The sequence below is a fragment of the Heteronotia binoei genome, chromosome 14 (assembly GCF_032191835.1).
Source record: "Heteronotia binoei isolate CCM8104 ecotype False Entrance Well chromosome 14, APGP_CSIRO_Hbin_v1, whole genome shotgun sequence".
Lineage (NCBI taxonomy): Eukaryota > Metazoa > Chordata > Lepidosauria > Squamata > Gekkonidae > Heteronotia > Heteronotia binoei.
Window position 1 is genome coordinate 20,203,123 of NC_083236.1, and position 21,883 is coordinate 20,225,005.

Genomic DNA, 21,883 nt, shown 5'->3' on the forward strand with positions numbered 1-21,883 from the left:
AGGGCACAGACGAATACTACTAAAGAATAATTACAATATTTTGTTTATTTAACAGTCTCTGATTACTGATGCCTCTTGCTTGGAATTATTGCATCAAAATCTGGAGACAATTGTCTGTGTTGAAGCAATCTTGAGTTTGCTGTTCAGGAGTTGTTCAGGTGTGTATCTGTAAGTTGCAAACCCATTTTTGATTTATTGACGTTAATTATAGAAATCTCATGGTCAATGCTTTGAGTCTACGACCCAGAGGAAAATATGCAATGGCTGGGCATTGAGAGCTTCTGTACATAAGTTGCTTCGTGCACTAGACAGCCAATAGAGAAAATAGAGGCTTTGCTCTGTAGTTCCTGTGTGACTGGGCAAGCCTGGCAAGGCAAGCTGTGATGCATAAGAAAGCAAGAGAGGGAGAAGGAAGCAGATTACAGTGAGTTGCTTGCAGATCTGATAGAAGCCCTCTGGGAGCTTGATCTGGCCCATGGGCAGCACATTTGAAACCCTGTTAGATAGTCTTTGATATGTAATCTCTATAGATAAAACCACATAGATATTTATATGTGGTCACAAAAATCATGGACATATGACAGACAAGTTCATTAAAATGTAGCATCTTTTGCAATCTATTAAATATGGTAAAGAAAGAAGTGCTGAAATTTATGTATCATAACTTCTGTGCTTGCTTTTTTTATTCCCTTCTTGAATAATGCTGTACTGCTATTCATGCATATCTGTCAGATATTCTAAGAATTTAATTTGTTGAGTGTGATTAATGTGTATATAATGCAATATATGTATACAAGTAAAAAATACAAAAAAAGTTAAAAGCTTACCTCTTGTGGATAGGAACAAGGGATTATTCAAATAATTTGATGCAAGGCGTTTCCTCTGCAAAAGGTAGAGATATCATATGGTTACCTCAGGAGCAAATACCCACGTGGCTTTTCACATCACCCCTTGTAGAAAACATCTGCGGCTACTCTTGGGCCATTGGTGTGACATGCGAGGAATGTTTTACTTGCAATACATGAGTAGGACTAAAATGCCTTTCAACTTTTATACGAATTAAAATGAATCTTTACCAATATCTCCTATACAAGAAGAGTATCTTGTGTAAGTATTATTTACACATGCTATTCCTTGTATTTGTTTTACTCATGCAGAATCCCTTGATACTTTTATGTCCAAACACGTTTACAGAATAACTTCAGAATAAAAAAAAAGAAAAACCTGCTTCAAAGCAAACCATTTAGCAAAGACAGTAGAAACTCAGTTAAAATGGCAACTATATCAGCAATTTAGTATTTTGCATCCAGGGAGAAAGATTTTAAAAGTACTTTATATGCAAATTCAGTTTAAGTGATGATGAATTAAAAATCATCCACAAGTTCTATTGTTAGTTGAAAAGTATCAAAATACCTGAAATGTTGGTATCTCTCTCAAACTGCTGATTAGCAAATAAATCAAATAAGCTAATTGATTAGAATATAAACATGGTTTGCCTCCATTTTATTTGAACAACATTTCTCATGGTCATTAGAATAACATTTCCTAATGAAGATAGATATAATCAGATGCAAAACTGATACCCTGAGAGATAATTTTTAATATACAGTATTTTTTGCACCATAAGACTCACTTTCCCCCCCCCCCCAAAAAAAGTGGAGGGAAAAGTGTGTGCGTCTTAAGGAGCGAATACTGCAAAAAATTCACACAAATGCCTCTAAATTCACACAAACGGCTCTAAAAACTAGGTGCGTCTTATGCTCAGGTGCGTCTTATGGAGCGAAAAATACGGTACTCCCCTTTGTGCCCCATCTTATAGTTTAGAAACAAACACAAGAGTGGTAGCCACAAGAACACACGAAGCGGCCTTAGTGACAGACTGGGCTATCTGAGAGATGACTATTACGTCTGGCAGAAGCTCTTCTCATCACCTGACCTTTTTAACAAGAGATGTTGGGAACTCAGGGCCTCTACCACTTAGCTATGAACCCTCACCCCCAAACAGCAGCCCTAATACCTTGTGCAGATACCAGACTTACAGTGAAATAGGTTTCCATAGGCAAAAGCCCTCTTTAAGCATCTGCTAAGCGGTAACTTCAATGAGCTGAAACTAGAATGATGAACTTTTACTAAAAAAACCAGCAGCACATTCATTTTGTACAATTTTATAATTAAGTCAGTGGTTTGGGGCTGGACCCTTTCCTTAACATAACAATTTGTGGTCTACGGTAGGGAGGTGAATGAAACTGGAACAAATAGATTTTGGGGAGGATAAGGAGAGTAACACTGATAAGAAATATTAGTTTGTCCTTCTTTGTTTCTGCGAGTCACCCAAATGCTTAGACTCTGTGCCTTCTGTGAACACAGACCAATAGACAAAAACAAGTCACCACAAGTGCTGGGCTTGGTCAAGAGTATAAGATGGCATCCCCTGACCCAGATAGCCCAGGGCAGCCTTATCTCATCAGCTCTCATCAAGATGGGTTAGTCTGCCATGTTAGTCTGTCTGTAGCAGTAGAAAACAGCAGGAGTCCAGTAGCACCTTCAAGACTAACAAAATTTGTGGCAGGGGATGAGCTTTCATGAGTTACTACTCACTTCTTCAGAAAGGAGGTATGAGCTGGCAGAAAGGAGTAGGGCTGAAGACTGAGCCATCAGGCCCAAGCATAGAGTGCTCTAGGGCTTACCAGCGCTAACAGCTGTGGTCAAAGTAGGACAATGGTTCACCATCTTCCTAGATTGTCGCGCCTCAATGGACAGAAAACGAAACTTCTTGGTGACAGGAAAATCAGGACAACCAAGAAGGAAGGATATCTCCAAGGGAAGATTATAAATTCCCACCACTCAGATAAGTCCTCTTTTATCTTGAGCAGCTCTTTGAAGAGGCCCATGCCATGAGGGACTAAACTTGTATCTAAGGACTCCATTTTGCCCACATGGCTAGAGAAAACTGGGAAATGTTCCAACCATGAGAACTAATTAAAAAAATTAAATGACTGCAACTCCTGCAATATTAGTACATCCTATTTAAACACTGTTTAGGATAAGTACCAAGCATAGGGAAATGGGATTGTGTGATTTCACCCTTTATATGCACCCTTGGTCAACCTGAATACTTGAACAGATCATGTACACTCTTATCTATCTATTTATCTATCTATCTGTCTGTCTGTCTGTCTGTCTGTCCGTCCGTCCGTCCGTCCATCTATCTATCTATCTATCTATCTATCTATCTATCTATCTATCTATCTATCTATCTATCTATCTATCTATCTATCTATCTATCTATCTATCTATCTATCTGTCTGTCTGTCTGTCTGTCTGTCTGTCTGTCTGTCTGTCTGTCTGTCTGTCTGTCTGTCTGTCTGTCTGTCTGTCTGTCAGAGCTTCGTCATCGTGCCATGTTCCCAGTGCAATGATGTCACACAGGAGATGCTCTAGCATTCAGGTAAAAACTCTATGGTACCTAGAGCACCCCCAGTGTGACATGCCCAGCATGATGATGTCACTTCTGGATGTCCTTGTGCCATGCACACAAAGCATGTGCGAGAATGCTTCCCCCATTGAAGACTTGGCAACCCTAGGGAGGAACTGGGTAAGCTCACTATCCCTGGAGTGCATGCACTAGCTCTAAACTGTGAACTTGTGATAGATCATGTTCCATGCTAGCTTGAAGGAGTGAAGTAGGAGGCATGGTAACTAGGCAGAGCCTCTAAATGGCAATGAAGATCCAATGGTGCTAGATGCACAACTCTGTCTAGCAGGAGATACTCTCAGAGTTGCTAGCGACAAGGGGTGATAATTAGTTTATTTTTGGTACCCATGCCCTGAGAAGGGAAGGGGGCAATGTCACTGAGCAGAGACTTGGAATGGCTGTGGGATTTTCTGACCGCCTGCGGCCGGCCCAAAGGAACAGGGGTTTAGGTCCCAGTCTCTTCTTTCAAATATGTTATGCCAGGAGTGTGGGGAAAAGGCAAGTTTCATGTTACCAACAAATTAATCTCCAGAAAAATTTACAAGACTTGTATGTAACTGTGAAAGAGTAGAGTTGCCAACCTTCAGGTGGCACTTGGAGATCTCCCGCTATTACACTTGATCTCCAGATGATCAAGATCAGTTCCCCTGGAGAAAATGGCTGTTTTGGAGGGTGGACTCTATGGCATTTTACTCCATTGAGGACCCTCCCCTCCCCAAACCCTGCCCTCCTCAGGATCCATCCCCCAAACCTCCAGGTATTTCCCATCGCAGAGCTGGGAACCCTATCTACCGCGGATGAGCAAGTGAGCACTGATTTGTAGAAAAGAGCAAGAGTTCTGTAGCACCTTAAAGACTAACAAAATGTGTGACAGGATATGAGCTTTTGTGCTCTTTCCTACTGCTAAAGACACTACTATACTATAGTACTATATACAGACACCTACTGCTATAGAACACTACGTTTAGGGTCCCAAAATCTCCTTAAGATTCCTGGACTGAAAGCAGTTTGATTGTCCACCACTAGAGCCAGAGAATTCTCAACAACAGGCCCCGCTCTGTGGAATGACCCCCCTGAAAACATCAGGGCTCTGCGGAACCTGCCGCAGTTCTGCCGGGCCTTTAAGACTGAACTATTTAAGAAGAAGAAGACGACATTGGATTTATATTCCGCCCTCCACTCAAGAGTCTCAGAGTGGCTTACAATCTCCTTTATCTCCCTACCCCACAACAGACACCCTGTGAGGTGGGTGGGGCTGGAGAGGGCACTCACAGCAGCTGCCCTTTCAAGGACAACCTCTGCCAGAGCTATGGCTGACCCAAGGCCATGCCAACAGGTGCAAGTGGAGGAGTGGGGAATCAAACCTGGTTCTCCCAGATAAGAGTCCACACACTTAACCACTACACCAAATTGGCTTTCTTAAGCTTCCCTTCAAAAATTAAGTGGAGGTAGCAAATGTCACTCAGCACTGACAGTCCCACTGGACAAATATAGATGTTGAGAAACATCAAGCTTCCCTTCAAAAATTAAGTGGAGGTAGCAAATGTCACTCAGCACTGACAGTCCCACTGGACAAATATAGATGTTGAGAAACATCAAGATGGGAGCACATTCGGCCGGGGCTCCGGGATCTGCACTGGCTGCCAGTAATATTCCGAGTCCGGTACAAGGTGTTGGTTATTACCTTTAAAGCCCTATATGGCCTAGGACCTGTCTACCTTAGGGACCGTCTTTCCCCACACGTTCCCCAGAGAGTACTACGCTCGGGTTCACAAAACCTGTTGGTAGTCCCCGGGCCAAAGGAGGCCCGTCTAAAATCCACCAGGGATCGGGCCTTCTCAGTAACGGCACCTTATTGGTGGAACCAGCTGCCGGAGGAGGTGCGGGCCCTGCGGGACCTAGGGCAGTTCCGCAGGGCCTGTAAGACAGCCCTCTTCCGGCAGGCCTATAATACTGACTGACAAGGAAATCTTTTGGATGGAACAAAATGCATCTGTAGACCGCCGGTTTTTATCTATCTTGCTTTTATTAATTTATGGTTTTAATTTTACTTGTGTTTTAAATTGTAGTATTTGAATTATCATGTTGTAAGCCGCCCTGAGACACTTCGGTGCGAAGGGCGGGGTATAAATCCCAATATAAATAAATAAATAAATAAATAAATCAACATGAATCTCGGATTTTATGGTTAAAATGTGTAGAATTGATTTTATTGTATATTGTTTTTTAGTATTCTATGTGGTTTTTAACTGTTGTTAGCCGCCCTGAGCCCATTAGGGGAGGGTGGGATATAAATCTGATAAAATAAAAATAAAATAAAATAAAATAACATGGCCACCTATCTTGATCTATCTCCACAGAAAGCACTGAATTGTGTTACTTGTTTTATACAAGTGATCAATTTTTTAAATACTAAAATCACACATTTCCAAAATAGGAGATACTATTAATCGTCTCCCTTATTTCTACAATACTGTTTCACTGTTGTAGATATTTACTGTTGTAGATACGTTTTGATGGTCTTTGGTGCATCCATAAGAACATAAGAGAAGCCGTATATATATATGGCTTCTCTTATGTTCTTATGCATGCACCAAAGACCATCAAAAAGTATCCAAAACAGTAAATATCTACAACAGTGAAACAGTATTGTAGAAATAAGGGAGACGATTAATAGAATCTTCTATTTTGGAAATGTGTGATTTTAGTATTTAAAAAATTGATCACTTATATAAAACAAGTATACACACACACACACACACACACACACTGTGGCTAATAGCCACTGATGGACCTCTGCTCCATATTTTTATCCAATCCCCTCTTGAAGCTGACTATGCTTGTAGCTGCCACCACCTCCTGTGGCAGTGAATTCCACATGTTAATCACCCTTTGGGTGAAGAAGTACTTCCTTTTATCCGTTTTAACCTGACTGCTCAGCAATTTCATGGAATGCCCATGAGTTCTTGTATTGTGAGAAAGGGAGAAAAGGACTTCTTTCTCTACTTTCTCCATCCCATGCATAATCTTGTAAACCTCTATCATGTCACCCCTCAGTGGACGTTTCTCCAAGCGTTTTAACCTTTCTTCATAGGGAAAGTGTTCCAAACCTTTAATCATTCTAGTTGCCCTTTTCTGCACTTTTTTCCAGTGCTATAATATCCTTTTTGAGGTGCGGTGACCAGAATTGTACACAGTATTTCAAATGAGACCACACCATCGATTTATACAGGGGCATTATGATACTGGCTGATTTGTTTTCAATTCCCTTCCTAATAATTCCCAGCATGACGTTGGCCTTTTTTATTGCAATCACACACTGTCTTGACATTTTCAGTGAGTTATCTACCACGACCCCAAGATCTCTCTCTTGGTCAGTCTCTGCCAGTTCACAACCCATCAACTTGTATTTGTAGCTGGGATTCTTGGCCCCAAGGTGTATTACTCTGCACTTGGCCACATTGAACCTCATCTGCCACGTTGACAGCCACTCACCCAGCTTCAACAGATTCCTTTGGAGTGCCTCACAATCTTCTATGGTTCTCACCACCCTGAACAATTTAGTGTCATCTGCAAACTTGGCCACTTCACTCCCAACTCCAAAACATTAATGAACAAGTTAAAGAGCATGGGACCCAGTACTGAGCCCTGTGGCACCCCACTGCTTACCATCGTCTACTGCGAAGACTGCCCATTTATACTCACTCTCTGCTTCCTATTACTCAGCCAGGTTTTGATCCACAAGAGGACCTGTGCTTTTACTCCATGACTCTTGAGCTTACTAAGGAGCCTTTGATGAGGAACTTTATCAAAAGCTTTCTGCACTGATAATTTGATTGGACTGTCACGGCTTCCCATAAAGCTACCCTGAGAAAGGACTCTAGGAGTTCTGGCAGAAAATGCTTGACATCAAACTTGCTTTCAGTTTCTAATTTGGATGTGGCCCGCTTCCATATGCAAAGCAGGTCCTCCTGCATTTATTTCCTTTAAAGTTTCATGAGCTTTGAACAAAGCAGCAACCAAATCTCTCAAGCAGCGAACATACCTCTGTTTCCAAGAGTCCACTGTAGGCTGGGTTGGCTGTGCTCCTTCTCTTTCTCTCTTGACGTTTGCTCTGGATTTCTGCAAGCAACCAAATCAATGTATCTTTGTATGATTATGAACATTCAAAAAGAAAAATACCTACAGCCAAAACTGTTTTGTTTTAGGCCTGATCTAGACATGCAGCAGAATAAGACAGGACTGCTAGTGGGCAGTAATTTTTTTGCATTTCTCCTCTGTTGTAAGCTGTTGGCTAGAACCATTTTCTCTTATATACTACATTTGGGGTTTTTTTTTAACCTGAGAGAACATTAAAAACCTGATCCTCTCCCCACCTAACAGATGCAACCAGGACAGCCTGTTCTACACCTCCATCAGCTAAGGAGCTGCATCAGCTCAAAACATTCCTGAAATTCTGTGCTCAATATTTAAAACAATGGGCCTTTTTGTTGTTTGGGTGTTTTTAAAAAAAAATTGTACAAGGGGGCAGTGATGACCAAAGGTTTGCAAGGCTCTTTGAAGGGACAGAGAAATTCACTGAGCATAGATTGTCATCAATGGTTAGATAAGTAAATTAAGTTTCCGTGTTTAGAGGCCACCCGAGCATAGGGCTGCCAGCCTCCAGGTGGGGCCTGGGGATCTCTTGGAATTACAGCTCATCTCCAGATTATAGAGATCAGTTCCCCTGGAGGAAATGGATGCTTTGGTGGGTGGGCTCCATGGCACTGCTCCACTGAGGTCCCTGTCCTCCCCAGACTCCATCCAACCTGGATCTGGCAACTCTACCTTTCCGCCCCCCACTGGTGGCCAGAGGGAATCTGGCAACCCTGTAAGGTAAGGTAAGGTAAGGTAAAATTGTATTTATATCCCGCCCTCCCTGCCTAAGCAGGCTCAGGGCGGCTAACAACATCTTATACATATACAGTAGTAAATATAAAACTTTAAATTTAACAATAAAACTCAAATATAACATCATAAAAACCCGTTAATATCTTTAAAACTTCATAATTTAATTCCATCTGGCAGCAATGGTGGCATTCTGACGCTAATTTCTGCCGATGTGATTAGTATTGACATAGGTCCTTGGAAGGACCATATTGGCGGATCCTTAATCAACAACAGCAGTCGATGTATGCTTGTTTAAAGAGGACAGTCTTGCAGGCCCTGCGGAACTGATCGAGGTTCTGTGTGAGCACCATCAAGGGATTATCATCACCATCATGTACAGCCATTTGTTTGTTTGTTTATTTGTTTTATTTAAAGCATTTCTATGCCATTTTTCAACCCAGTTCATGGTGTTAGCGCCGAGTCATCTTTGGTGCAGTGGACTTTTATCTGGGAGAACCGGGTTTGATTCCCCACTCCTCCACTTGCACCTGCTAGCATGGCCTTGAGTCAACCATAGCTCTGGCAGAGGTTGTCCTTGAAAGGGCAGCTGCTGTGACAGCCCTCTCAGCCTCGTCCACCTCACAGGGTGTCTGATGTGGGGGGAGAAGATATAAGAGATTGTAAGCCGCTCTGAGTCTCTGATTCAGAGAGAAAAAGGTAAAGGAAAGGTCCCCTGTGAAAGCACCAGTCATTTTCGACTCTGGGGTAACGTTGCTTTCACAACGTTTTCATGGCAGACTTTTTACGGGGTGGTTTGCCATGGCCTTCCCCAGTCATCTACACTTTCCCTCCAGCAAGCTGGGTACTCCTTTTTATGACCTCAAAAGGATGGAAGGCTGAGTCAACCTGAGCCAGCTACCTGAAACCAGCTTCCGCCGGCATCGAACTCAGGTTGTGAGCAGGGAGCTCAGACTGCAGTACTGCAGCTTTACCACTCTGCACCATGGGGCTCATTTCAGAGAGAAGGGTAGGGTATAAATCTGCAGTCTTCTTCTTCTTCTTTATGCCCCTATACCTCTGGAATTATGCAGAGAGCCTAGCAATGTACACTTTTGAGTGCTACAACTCCTGTCACTAAGGACATCCTGTGACGTGTTATTATTTAAGCAATGAGGCTGCTCTGGAAGTGGGTGCCCCATGAGCTCAGGCTGATCTTTATTTATTTATTTATTTATTTATTTATTTATTTATTTATTTATTTATTTATTTAGAATTTATATCCCGCCCTTCCCACAAGTGGCTCAGGGCGGCTTCCAACAATAGATCCGACATAAAAATTAAACAATATTTAAACATGTAGACAATTAAACATTTAAAACAGATAAAACCTTAAAAATTAATAAATATTCCAAGTATATATAAGAAGAAATCTGGCAAGCTACATTGAGTTCTCAAGCTAGGTGTAAGCTAGCCGGAAGAGGGTCGTCTTACAGGCCCTGCGGAACTGAACAAGGTCCCGCAGGGCCCTCACCTCCTCCGGCAGCTGATTCCACCATGTAGGGGCCATAACAGAGAAGGCCCTTTCTCTGATCTTGTTGCCATTGCTGATCTTTTTCTGATCTTGTTGCCATTGCTGGAAACAGAGTGGCAGACTCGGAGGACTGCAAGATAGCAAGCTACCATGTACATTTATTTTCTTCTTCTCCCTTTATAAATGAATAAGTTCTGTTACATGCTAAGCTTATTTAGGGTCTGGTCAGCAAATGTCAGAGTGAATAGTTACAATAACACCCAAGCTGTGCAATTGCTGCTCGGTGTCTCAGTTTTGCATTTAAGGCTGTTGCAAATGCTCTGCAGTTTGCTAGTAGGGGAAAAGAGGGAGAAGAAAGGCAAGGAACATAAAAGCTGGAATTCTAGGCATTTAGGGCTGAAACCTTACTTTGAAAGCTGAAAAGAAATACAGATCTCCACCTCCATCCATTAAAGCACAATATTAATCTCTCCCCGCCAGCATAAGAACCTTCAGCAGCCCTTGCATGTCTGGTGAGGGGGAGAACTTCCCTCTTTGCCTTCTCATTCTCTTCTCAGCATGAGGCACAGCAGCTCAGGTGAAAGAGTGAGATTGCCAAAGTGTCTGAAGGAAAGCAAGAGGTCTGTGGAGAAAGAGGAGTAAAGTCACTACCATCACCACTGCAGCCAATGTGTTTTTCCCCCTGGCTGGCTGGCTGGCATGGCAGTAGTGGTTTTACTCTCTCTTCTCTGTGCTCAGCCTGCTCTCTTCAGGACAGCCTCCCGGGATGAGCGTGGGGAGGCTGTGGGAAAGGGTTTGGGGTTGTGGGAGATATCCATCCCTGCCACAGCTCAGGGAGGCTCACAGCTTTCCCTCCAGGGCCTCTGGTGGCAACTGTTGTAGGGTTGCCAGGCTCCAGGTGGGGCCTGATCTCCTGCTTTTACAACTAATCTCCAGCTGGCAGAGATCAGCTCCCCAGGAGAAAATGGCTTCTTTGAAGGGTGGACTTTATGGCTTTGTACCATGCTGAGGCTCCTCCCCTTCCCAAACCCTACCTCTCTTGGATCCATCCCCAAAGTCTCCAGGCATTTTCCAACCCCGGCCTGGAAACCCTAGGTGGCAACTATTTCACACTACGAACTCCCTTCCCACCCACCACAAGCCCTACTAGACATATCTGTGGGTCTGTCTCCTCTGGTATGTCCCTGGGGAACGTTACACTCCTAGGATAGCAATTTGTGATGTGGTCCCCAGCCCCAAAGATACCTGTCTGTTCTTGACCAAGGCCAGGGCCTTTTTGGTCCTGGCCCTGACTGTGTGGGACTCTCTGCTGAATACCATCAGGGCCCTGCAGGATCTTATTCTGCAGGGCCTTTAAGGCAGAGATGTTCTGCTAGGCTTTTGGTTGAGGACAGTAATCGTTTCTGTTCTAGCTGGCATCCTCTCCTTGCTCTCCAGATTTGTTTTTTTCTTCCTCCTCACCCATCCACAAAGTGGCCGGGCAGTCCAGAATGGAAAGTAATGTGTATCTCACCATCTGGATTCTTTTAAACTTGTTGTACTAGTGCTATGTATTTTATTTTTATGGTTTTCTATGTTTTTATCTAGTGTTGTACATCATCCAGAGCCCTGCAGTGGTAGGGATTGGGCAATTAAGAAATTTTAATAATGATAATGAATGATGATGATAAAAATGGCCTTTGCCAGTTTAATGGAACATTTGGTGGGCACCATATTAAGGGGGAGGAAATGTAAAAGATTCATGAGCCACTGAATATCATTGCTCCGGCCACTACATTATATTGAATGATCTCTGTATTTTTCTTGATTAGACCTGAATTCTGTGTAATTACATTTTACTCTGTCCTTTCTGGACTTCTTGGTCCTTTGAGCCTGCTGTATGAAAACAAAATCCTCCTTCATCCAAGAACCGCATAGTGAAGATGGACTCAGAGTTTCTCAAATAGTTGGCTCTAGCCCACAGCCGTTTATGCTGAAATAAAATGTTGTTGGAGCCTTCTTGTTTATTTTCACTGCAAAACAAGCAGCTGCCACTTGGAAACATGACCACATTTTGAAGTGTCATAGTTTTTGCAAATTCCGCTTTTAAAGGTAAAGGTAGTCACCTATGCAAGCACCAGTCGTTTCCAACTCTGGGGTGACGTTGCATCATGATGTTTTCACGGCAGACTTTTTACAGGGTGGTTTGCCATTGCCTTCCCCAGTCATCTACGCTTTCCCCCCAGCAAGCTGGGTACTCATTTTACCAACCTCGGAAGGATGGAAGGCTGAGTCAACCTTGAGCCAGCTACCTGAACCCAGCTTCTGCCGGGATCGAACTCAGGTTGTGAGCGGAGAGCTTCGACTGCAGTACTGCAGCTTTACCACTCTGCACCACAGGCCTGTTATTTTCCTCTTTTAAAGGAGTACAAACATGTCATTTTATAAAATGTTGGTTAGTCCAAATGCTGTGATCATTTATTCAAAGGAAGAAATTCTAGAATTCTCAAAAAAAAAAAAAAGGTAAAGGTAGTCCCCTGTACAAGCACCAGTCGTTTCCGACTCTGGGGTGACATTGCTTTCACAACGTTTTCACGGCAGACTTTTTACGGGGTGGTTTGCCATTGCCTTCCCCAGTCATCTACACTTTCCCCCCAGCAAGCTGGGTACTCATTTCACCGACCTTGGAAGGATGGAAGGCTGAGTCAACCTGGAGCTGGCTACCTGAACCAGCTTCCGCTGGGATCGAACTCAGGGCACCTGAATTACAATAAATTCTTTCTGGTTTGTTCATATTATGTTATATTATGTTATGTTTCCATCTCTCCTTCTGAAAGCTGTCACGTTGGGCACAGTTTGGAACTGAACTGTGAAGTCCTGCTTATTTCAATGGTGATTCCAACTACATGTTTCAAATGTCTCCAGTCAATGAGACCTCCGTCTAGACCAGAGGGTAGAACAACATAGTACCTTGGCAACCGTTTCCAAATGTGTATTTGTAGAAATAATGACAAAGCAACTGTGGAAGGGGTGACTGTACAGGAAAATCAGTGTGAGAGACAGGTACTTAATCTCCGTCACAGACACCAGTTCTCTCCTGCAAATGCCTCTCCCCACTATTTCCCTCTCAGCTGGGCTTACTTCCAGTCTCAGCGATCAGCTGGGTGAGGAAAAACACACACACACATACATTAGAAATTACAGAGGAAGATATTTGCAGGAGAGATATTTCCCTGTCCTGCCTGCCAATACTCTCCAGCATTTGACTAAAGGAAAAAAAAAACACTTGTATTGTCCTTAAAATGTGTAATTTCACCCTTAACTGAGTCTGCTGAATTTATTTTTCACTGTTATTTCACCAATTTATTTTTTACAGGGTAACTCAGAGCTTAGGACTGCAGTACTGCAGCTTTTACACTCTGCGCCACGGGGCTCTTAACTCAAAGAAGTTGGCTCCATATTGTTCTCCAGATCCTCCACATACAGTGATAAAGTTTTTGCCCTCATTTCTCCAAACTTAAAACAATCAAACTCAACATAAGCAAGTAGTGTGACTGTCCTAGCATTTTCTCACTTATGTAAGTCTCCTTGCGATTTCCGTTCCAGTCCGCTGCCCGTAAGGGATTAAGAGTGTGGGTGCCTGTCTTCAAGCTGCTTTTACATTCTCAGTCATCAAGGAAGGTACTGATTTCATTTAAACACAGATATAAAATTTAGAGCTTTTCTGAGAAAACAAAGCAACCCAAATCAATGAGCAAAGTGAAAACAGGAAAAGCCCACACAGTATCTGGTGGTCTGGCTCCTTTCTGAGAATTCTATGTTCTGTCATGTTGCTCATATGCTAGAAAAATAAAGTGATGCTTTTCATTTAAAAGATGAGAAACAGATTCTGTAAAGAGAGAGAGAGAGAGAGAGAACTACAGAAACATCAGTGATTTTGATTGCAGTTGTTTTAGAACAGAAGTTAAGATTTTCAAACCTGAGATTATGCAAAAACTGGGAGAAAATGCAGCATTAACACAAAACAGGAACTGTCTTTCCTCATCAATATCAGTTCAATCCATCCTCAGGAGAGTTCACTGGACTTAGAAGGCTGTAGTTCTCCTTAGGACTGTGCTACAAACTACCTTCACCGTAAGTGTAGCTGACTTCTCCAGAAAGAGAAGACAGTTTAATAGCAATAGAAGCATTCTTACCTTCCAGGTATTCTGTTGTAACCAGGCCTAATGCTACCATGAAGGCAATTTTCTAGGGAAGAAATAATAATAAAAAGCTTGTATTAATTCTGTATTCTTCGATTATTACTTTAAGAACTCCAGCTTTGCCAGAGTACTTCACAAACTCTTCTATCAGAATAAGAATCTGTCAGAAATTCCTCACTATCTGAACAGCTGGTTTCAGCATAATTTGATGAGAGATACAATAAACATCTACATTCAGAGGATGTGCTTTTAAGTTGGTCAAAAATAGCAGAGTTATATGCAATGTAAGTGGATTTTGTTTCCAAAGGCCCTTTGCGCCTTCTAGGACATTTCTGGGGAAAAGATGCCTTGCTGCTGCTGCTGTTTTGTTTTGTTCTTTTGAAAATACAAATTAAATAAATGAGGAAATTTATGTAACTATAAATCTTATTTGTGCACATGGTTTAATTTTCAGAAATTGATCCTATTTTGATTGGACACTTCCCAGTATTTTCATCACAGTCTCTTCCAACTGACACAATATCTACATTTTGTTATCAAAATACAGATAATAAGTATTTCTACTTTGCCTCTTTTAAAAACACACTCAGGCATGTGAGCACACACACACACACAGGTGACTTCATGCGTTTCCCTACATTTCCTGTTAGGTGTCTAAATGTCTGAAGAAATCATCAGTACATCTCTCTTTGCATAGTTCAACAAGGAGGGTTGTTTTGTTTTTTTTGTAAAACCATTTCATGTCATAATTATATGTTCTAGTTGTCGTTACATGCATTTACACTAATTACACAGTTAGTTCTAATTACACTAATTGTATAAATGCATGTTAATCAACTAAAGCTTACTCAAAGAACAAAATAAATTAACCCAAAGCCTCAGTACTCAATAAAACAGCTTTCGAATTTATTGGTTTCTATAGTACAAAAAGAGAGCAGCCAGCCCCAGGCCCCCACTCCAAATCGCCACAGTGAGAGGCTCACTGAATGGCCCCCGCCCCTGGTCAGGGCACCAATTCCACTCTAATAAATAGGATGCCAGATTTCTGTTGGTACCTAACTCTTCATGTGCAAATCAGGAATATGTGTCTGTTTACTTTTATATGTCATCTAATAATAATTTGACGTCCTGAAATTGCAACTGACTCTTGGCGACCCCAGGAGCACAGGGTTTTCAAGGGTTTCCAGTGAGCAGAAGTGGGGTGCCATTGCCTTCCTCTGCATAGCAGAAATGGGGGCACTGCCATGAAAGGACTAACCACAGCCAACCCTGCTTCCAAACTCTAATGAGATCAGACTGAGCTGTGCTATTTGGCTTCTATACACACATTTCAAATAACAATGCTAAGTAAGGCCCATGTAGCACAGTGGTGAAGAGCATGATTTGTCAACAAGATGGACCCTAGTGCACAGGACAGCACTACAGATGGTCTTAAGTAAGCCATTATATCTCAGCTTCTTCCAGCATTGGGACTACCAGTAAAAAAGGCAAAGGTAGTCCCCTGTGAAAGCACCAGTTGTTTCCGACTTTGGGGTGACATTGCATCACGTTTTCACGGAAGACTTTTTAATGGGGTGGTTTGTCATTGCTTTCCCTAGTCATCTACAGTCCCCCCCCCCCACCCAGCAAGCTGGGTACTCATTTTACCAGAAGGATGGAAGGCTGAAGTCAACCTTGAGCCAGCTACCTGAACCCAGCTTCCGCTGGGATCGCACTCAGGTCATGAGTAGAGAGCTCAGACTGAAGTACTGCAGCTTTACCACTCTGCGCCATGGGGCTCCCTGGACTACCAGTAGTCAGGGCTTTTTTTGTAGCAGGAACTCCTTTGCATATTAGGTCACACACCCTTGAGGTAGTCAATCCTCCAAGAGCTTACAGGGCTCTTCTTACAGGGCTTACTGTAAGCTCCAGGAGGATCGGCAACATCAGGGGTGTGCGGCCTAATATGCAAAGGAGTTCCTGCTACAAAAAAGCCCTGCCAGTAGTGACCTACCTTCTGTGGTATAGCACCTTCTATGGCTGTTGTAATGATTACTGTGATAGTATAAATGAAGTAGCTTTGGACACTCCAAAGATTCTATATGAAGGTGATGAGGAAGAGCGGGGAAAATGAAGAGGAGGAAGGTGTAGTTTATGATCCACACTGAGTGCACCATGGGCTAAAGAATGATCCAAGATAATAAGCAATACCGTTATGGTGGTAATTATGTTCCAGGGGAAACAAGCTCAAGGTGAGTTGCTGGTTTTGGATAACAAATGCGTGATCTTCGGTTTGATGAACGTGTCTTGCATTTTTTGCTGACAAAGGCACAGAATGAGTGCAAGTCTATTCTGCCTAGGCACTGTCCCAGAAACGATAATAAATCTTATTCAACTTGAGTAATGATGCATGTGAGATTCCATCAACTCCCACTCTAAAATATTCTTTAGTATCCTATAATATTAGATCCGGCTTTAATGGGTGCATTTACATTTTTAAAAAACAAGCATTTCCAAGAAGATTCATAGGCATATTGTTTAAGAATAGTTATTAAAGCTTATTGCTCCAGGAATTGTATCATGGTACAGGTTTATTAGCTGTATAAATTCTGGAGTACTCCTGCAGTGAAATTTCTTCGCACTAAAATTCAGGTTGAAATGATTTCTTGAAGAGAAACTCAAGCAGCATTAACAGCTAAACCAGAGTATACTGCAGTCCAATTTCCAAGCCAAATTTGATTCACACAAATATGCACTGGACACATAATCATTCTGTAGCTTCAGTCAAAAGATCATTATACCAATTACCTTCACTTGTAAAGCCAAAAAGGCAAATAAGTGGGTTCTAGATCAAATCAATCCTGAACACTCCCTAGAAGTTAAAATGTCTGAACTTAGGCTATTGTACTTTGGTGACATTATAAGAAGACAAGAGTCACTGGAAAAGACAATAATGCTAGGAAAAGTTGAAGACAGGAGGAAAAGAGGAAGACTCAAGATGGATTGACTCAATCAAGAAAGCCACGGCTCTCAGTCTGCAAGACCTGAGCAAGGTAGAAATGGAAGGGAAGGTTCAAACTTCCCAAATGGCTTGATTTTGCAAAAGGGGAGTTCAGACAGCCAGAAATTCAGAGTGGAGGTGCTGGCATCCATAAAAACTGGACCTTCCCTGGTGCCTGATTACTCTGCTTCCAAAGCAAGCCAAAGTGGGGTGCTGATGGCTGGGGCACAGAACATATGAACATATGAAGCTGCCTTTATACTGAATCAGACACTTGGTCCATCAAAGTCAGTATTATCTTCTCAGACTGGCAGCGGCTCTCCAGGGTCTCAAGCTCAGGTTTTTCACACCTATTTGCCTGGACCCTTTTTTGGAGATGCCGGGGATTGAACCTGGGACCTTCTGCTTCCCAAGCAGATGCTCTACCACTGAGCCACCATCCCTCCCCGAAGGCAGATCATGGTCTCTAAATCCCCAAAGGTAATGCAACTATATCAGTGCAAACTGCTCATGTGACAGCAGCCTATGTCAGGGACTATTAGGAAAGGGATTGGGAATAAAATGGTTAACATTGTAATGTCTCTGTATAGGTTTATGGTGCAGCCTCATTTAGAATACCGTGTATGATTCTGGGCACCGTATCTCAGAGCTGGAAAAAAGTGCAGTGGAGGGCAACCAAGATGATTAGAGGACTGGAGCACCTTCCCTCTGTGGAAAGGCTGGAGGATATTGGACTTTTCAGTTTAGAAAAGTTATGACTAAAGGGGGACATGATAGAGATTATAAAATTATGCACGGGGTGGCGAGAGTTGACAAAGAGAACTTTTCTCCTTTTTCCAAAATACTAGAACTTGAGGGCATCCAATGAAAATGATGGGCAATAGGTTCAGGATGGACAACAGGAAGTACTCCTTTACATGGAGAGTGATTAAAATGTGGCGCTCCTGCCAGTGAATGCTGTGATGGCCACAGGAGTAAACAGCTTTAAAAGGAGATTAGATAGATTCAGGGGTGGAATTCTAGCAGAAGCTCCTTTGCATATTAGGCCACATACCCCTGATGTAGCCAATCCTCCAAGAGCTTACAAGACTCTTTTCTGTAAGCTCTTGGAGGACTGGCTACATTAGGGGTGCATGGCCTAATATGCGAAGGAGCTCCTGCTAGAATTCCACCCCTGAATAGATTCATGGAGGATAAGTCTGTCAGTGGCTACTAGCCATGGTGACTAAGGACAGCCTCCATATTCAGAGGCACTAGTTGGCTACTGTGTGAGAAAGGATGCTGGACAAGATGGTCTGATCCAGCAGGGCTCTTCTTATGTTCTTAATACATGCTCCAAAGACAGCCTTTTGGTTTATCTCTATCTACAATCAAGCACGTAGTGCTTTTAGGAAGAAAGAAAGAGTATTCTGTCAACCTCTGGATTCTCTTCCTTTTTCTTTTTGGTAGCAGGCAGTCCCTGAGCTGACTCTTCAGGAGGCTTCTTTGTCTCCACTTTAATTTCTGCCTGGGCTTGAACTTGAGGTTGAATGATGATGACCTGCAGAAAAAAGGGAGGGAGGAAAGAAAAGAGGCATCCAAAAATGAAGCTCAAAGCAGATCTTCAAATCAAGGGCAGCAAAGCAGCACAAAAACACCACCACACAATTAATTTGTTACGATCAGGATGCCCTCGCGCCAAACTCTCCACAGAGACAGTAAACAGGAGTATGGATGCTGCGAGTTTCTCAGCAAACCTGTTCAGCAGACAAACTTACCTTGTTTGGCACTTATGGCTGATTAGGGATACCTCTCTGGATTGCATAAAGCACCTGGAACCTCTGCTGAATCCAACTCACAGCTGATGAGGTAATCAGGTTCTTATCCATCCTGCCCCCTCAGCATAATAGCTGCATAGCGCAGTTGCCAAAGGGAGCTCCTCTTTCCTGTACAAGTGAGCAGGGCCAGAAAAAAGGCTTTTGATGTTTGCATCGCAAAAAGGATAGAAAGAGTTTGTTTTTCTCTCCTTTTCACTGCAGCCCAAGCTGACAGTTTGGGGTGAGGAGAAGAAAAGGGAAATCAGCTGGGCTTCTGGTCCCTCATCCGCAGGGAGTTGGCTTCTGATAGCTGCAAGTAATCTTGTGTCCATATATGGTTCTGGTCACCACATCTCCATATGAAGAGGTTGGAAACAGTAACAGCCCATCAATTATTTGGCTGCTTCACCAGCACTAGTGATCAGAATGTGAGTTGAACTAGCAGGTGTTTGAGCATCCCCAAGGTGGCCTAAACTGGCCTCATTTTCAGAGAGTCCAATTACACTGCTCTATGACTTTATGCATCTAAGAGTTACCACAAGGTTGCTGCAAAAAAATAAATTAGCAGTGTTTGGATCTGTTCTACTGGCTCCTTTTGAAGAGCAGTGAATACACATTTATTCCATCAGCATTTAAGCTTTTGTACCTGTTTTGTTTTGTTGTATTTATTTTATGCTGCAGCCTGTTGGTTTTATCTATTTTATTGCTATTGTTTTCAGTGTACACCAGTTTGGGAGAGTTTCTTCAATGGGTCCTAGCTATGGTGGCTAAAGGAAACACCCACGCAGAGAAGCAGCGAGCAATGCCATTGTTAGGTACCTTGAGTGCTAAAATGTCTGATTTTCCATAACTGGAAAAAGGGGGTAGAATAAGGCACAGAAGGAGATATAAGGAAGACCACAGAGATGAGTCAAGAAAAAGCCTGGAGGAAATTAAACAACGCTTAAAAATAAGGGCTGTGAAAAATAAGGGCTGCATGCTAAGTAAAGAAGGGGAAAAGACAGGAGTGGTGTGCCAAGAAAAATCATAGCTAAAGGACAGGGTAGCCAGATCCAAACTCTGACAGTTGAGTTCTTCTATCATTACAGCCATGCAAATTGGGCCCCCATGCAGCTGGGGGAGGGGGGCAGGCACAAGGCTGTAATTATTTATTTACATTATTTATAGTCCACCGTTCACTCTGGGGCTCTAATTCACCTTGAGTGAACGGCTAAGTCAGTACAATCAACAGAGTGGGACACAGGATTTGAGAGACACCCAAGCCAGAAAAAGAAGCTATAATATCCTGGGCCAGCCCAAATGAGGTATCCTCAGCACGAATGCTGAAGTCCCCCACAATGATCAGTCTAGGTGTCTCCAGCACTACATCCAAGAGAATCTCTGCCAGTATAGAGAAAAGGGTCAATGGAGAACTAGCAGGCAGTAAACAAGCAGAATGCCTAATCGATCCTTTGTCCCTAATGCAAGGAGCACGCAGTCGACGCCAGAGATAGTTTGTACTGGAAGTTCGTGGAAGCTGAAGGACTCACTCATGCTTCCTCCTTGGCTAACTGTGCATGGTTGATGGAGGACTGCATAATCAAAGGCTGTTAGCTGGGACAGACACACCACATCATTTCCTTCCAACCATGTTTCTGTTATACAAGCAGGTCATTCTAACATATTAATTTCAAATAACCAGCCAGTGTTTTAGTTCCATAGCAAAAACCAGGGCTGGGAAGACAAAAGGAGAGTGACTAAAAAAAACTTCCCTAGAAATCATCATCATCATGCAACTCTAGGAACAATGAAACAATGTTATATTGAATAATTACCAGAAATACTAGAAAATTACAAAAAACTACAAAAAATTACAAGAAATGGATTAATTACAGTATTTTAAATATAACACTCCAAACATCTAATAGAATCCAGCTGACAAGCAAAAACGTAGACTGGTCAATGAGTCAGAAAGGATATGTATGTAAACGAGTGAATCACTTTCACAGTCAAGCTAGGCCTTTGATAGTTTCTACTATTATGTCATGCATTGTTTGTGAAGTGTTTGGAACGCCCCTGGCTTGATACCCATTGTGGTCTTCAAATTGTTATAATAATATTGTGATTAACTCTATTCTTGAAAAAGGTATAGCTACTGGAACAAGGTGATAATAACAATCAGGTCCTGTTGAGAGGTCTGTGAAAGTGATTCACTAGTTTACACACATATCCTTTCTGGCTCATTGACAAGTATATGTTTTTGCTTGTCAGCCAGATTCTATTATATATGTTTGGAGTATTATGTTTACCATACTGTAATTACTTTATTTCTTGTAACTTTTTGTAATTTTCTAGTATTTCTGGTAATTATTCAATATAACATATTGTTTCATTGTTTCTAGAGTTGCGTTACTATTATTTCTGGGGAAGTTTTGATTAGCCACTAGCGTTTTGGTTCCAGACTTCTAATTTGGTCCCAGGCTAATAATTTCTATGTGTTTCCTTAACAGATATGCTCCCTTTCTTACTGAAAAGATGAAAAACAGACAGGATACCTAATTCCATAGACCTTTTCTGAAATGCAGCTGAGGGCACATTACCTACCCCCTCAACACAGTCACTAAGTCTTGAGATACAAACTGTCATTCAACTGCACAGCCGGCCTTACCTTGCTGTCGGCACTGATGAGGAGCGGTTGCACTTTGATGCTGTCTTTAACCACGGAGACAGTTGCACTGCTAGTGCTGATGGGAGTTACGCTGTTGGGGGACGTAGATATGATGGCATAGGCCACCCCGGTGCTGCTCAGGGGTGATGAAATAGCTGTAGGTTCAGCAACACTTTGCAACTGGCTATTGAATGTCTGTACATGGCTAACAGTGTTATTGGCAGTCGGGAGGGCAGGAGTTGGGTTTTTGATGCTGACAACAGTTGCCTTTTGGAATGTAGGAGGTTGTTTCGAAAGTTGGTCTCTGCATGGAGAAACAGGGAGGCTGTCTGGAATCAGGGTCTTTGGCCTAACCTGCAGAAAAGATATGCCGTTAGACATAAATTGGAAAGAACAGCAACAAA

General features: G+C 42.5%; 1 protein-coding gene across 2 annotated transcripts in view; it reads right to left on the bottom strand.

Moving 5' to 3' along the window:
- Positions 1-21,883, bottom strand: part of PHF21B (PHD finger protein 21B) — a 238,701-nt gene that overhangs the window by 25,919 nt on the left and 190,899 nt on the right. For both annotated transcript variants that reach the window (XM_060254364.1, XM_060254363.1), the window contains 5 exons: positions 21,480-21,833; positions 18,454-18,576; positions 14,051-14,102; positions 7,521-7,597; positions 828-882 (listed from right to left, as the gene is read on the bottom strand). In XM_060254364.1, the coding sequence (XP_060110347.1) occupies positions 828-882; positions 7,521-7,597; positions 14,051-14,102; positions 18,454-18,576; positions 21,480-21,833 (661 nt within the window). The remainder of the gene's footprint in view (positions 1-827; positions 883-7,520; positions 7,598-14,050; positions 14,103-18,453; positions 18,577-21,479; positions 21,834-21,883) is intronic.